Genomic DNA, 1,755 nt, shown 5'->3' with positions numbered 1-1,755 from the left:
TCTGAGGAAAGGTTCCAAGGAGCCTTTGAGCCTTTGAGGCTGTGAACTGCATTCCAGAACTCCACCCCCCCCCCCTCTCCGGACACATTTTTCTCTCCTCCTTTTCATTTTCCTCTTTGGAAACTCCCTCCAACAAAGACTGATGAGATCGTAATCCTGTCCAAAGGTTCTGGAAGACCTCTCGCCTTGGTATGCTTTCTCTACAAATGGAGTTCACCCGATTGAGATTCTGGCCGGGAGCTCTTGGCTCGCAAGGGAAGAAGGTTTCTCTTTATATTTGCAAGGCAATGGCCAAAAAGCGGAGATGCCGTCAATTACTAAAATATTAAAGAGAAATATTCACTTATTAATTCAATTAATTAATGAATTTCATTGGTTCGGGTTGGTGACGATTCAATAATAGTTGAAGACAAAGTTTCAATCTTTTGTGCATCCCCGTACATAAAGTCCTATAGTTTGTTTTTGGTGGCTAAGGATCTAGATTAGGGCTAGGCAAATTTACATTTATCACATTACTAATTAAAATGCTAAATATAAATGAAAATCTGTATAGCTACCAAAAACTACGAGGAGATAACTTTTTGAAAAAGTAGAATATCATGGCTCTCATACTTACTGTGAAATCGATGGTCAGGCCTCCTTTACAGCCTTCACTCCACTGTTTAACATATTGCCATCTTACATAATCTTTTCTTTTATTTTTTAACATACATGTAACCATTGTAACACAAATTGACTCCACCCCTATTTGTCTTTATGGTAATATGATCATGTAGGCCTATACTTCTCAGTCTTGGAATAAACTGAAATGGTAGATACTGACCTTTTTTATATGATACTGGATGAAGAAGTGTGAATAATATGTAGGTAAGAACGTATGTAAAAGGTTAATTAGTTTTATAAAGTGCAATTTTGTTGTTATAAATCATAAAAATATATCATCTATAAAGCTCAAATGAATATGTAAAGCTTTACAACTCTCTAAAATGTAAACTGTAATACTTAAGAAGTTTTTAGATAAACTTTGCTATAAAAACTTGATAAAACCATCAAAACCCAATCAGGGGTCCCTCAAACTTGAAACAAATTAAGAAAAACATTTCTTTGATAAAATCAAATCAATTAGGAATCCTTCAAAGGAAATATTACCCCCAAAATAAACTGTTATCATTATCTTTAATCAAAAGTTTTCTGTTAAATGCCAATTAATGCACACTATCTCACATAAGATCCTCAAAAAATTGTAATATTTTTCAAAACTACTCAGTCAAAACTACTCGTATTCTATTCTATCTTACCTTGAATTTCAAAGAAAACAGTCCAGTAATTAAAAGGAAACCAAATTAAAATCAGAATAAAAAAAAATCTTAATGAAAATAAAATCATAATCCCACAAAAATCATGTAGATTTAGATAAGAATGCCATCAGGGTGTGTGAGATTTTAGGGTGTGAGCATTTGTCCATTTTTTAATTAAGGCTGTGAGCACTTGTCTGTACCCTATAGACCCCCTAACCTCAGCATTGAGCAGACTGACCCCCTGATTCCTGACAATGACTTTCTTTTATTGTGCAGCAATCTTTTCGCAGTCCCAGTTAAACATATTTACTCCTTTGTTGCTTTCAACGACTTTGAAGGCCTTTTTGGTTTTTTATTCAGCTGAGGGAATCCCTTCCCAAGACAGAAGGCCAATTAGGCGTTTTAATTTTTGGTTTTAATTTAACCATGCAGTTTGGTGGTTATTCTTCATTTCTTG

At 34.4% G+C, this 1,755-nt stretch overlaps 1 protein-coding gene across 1 annotated transcript in view; it reads right to left on the bottom strand.

The window, feature by feature from the left end:
* Window positions 1-1,745: 1,745 nt before the first annotated feature.
* The window catches only part of LOC143037162 (serine/threonine-protein kinase Chk1-like), a 915-nt gene continuing 905 nt past the window's right edge, over window positions 1,746-1,755 (bottom strand). Inside the window, exon 1 of the mRNA XM_076205280.1 lies at window positions 1,746-1,755. This exon is cut by the window's right edge and continues 905 nt beyond it. Coding sequence (XP_076061395.1) covers window positions 1,746-1,755 — 10 coding nt within the window.

The sequence above is a fragment of the Oratosquilla oratoria genome, chromosome 21 (genome assembly GCF_046742065.1).
Source record: "Oratosquilla oratoria isolate Oo_2021 chromosome 21, ASM4674206v1, whole genome shotgun sequence".
Lineage (NCBI taxonomy): Eukaryota > Metazoa > Arthropoda > Malacostraca > Stomatopoda > Squillidae > Oratosquilla > Oratosquilla oratoria.
Note: the sequence above shows the minus strand (reverse complement) of the source record. Positions and strands in the feature narration are given on the sequence as shown.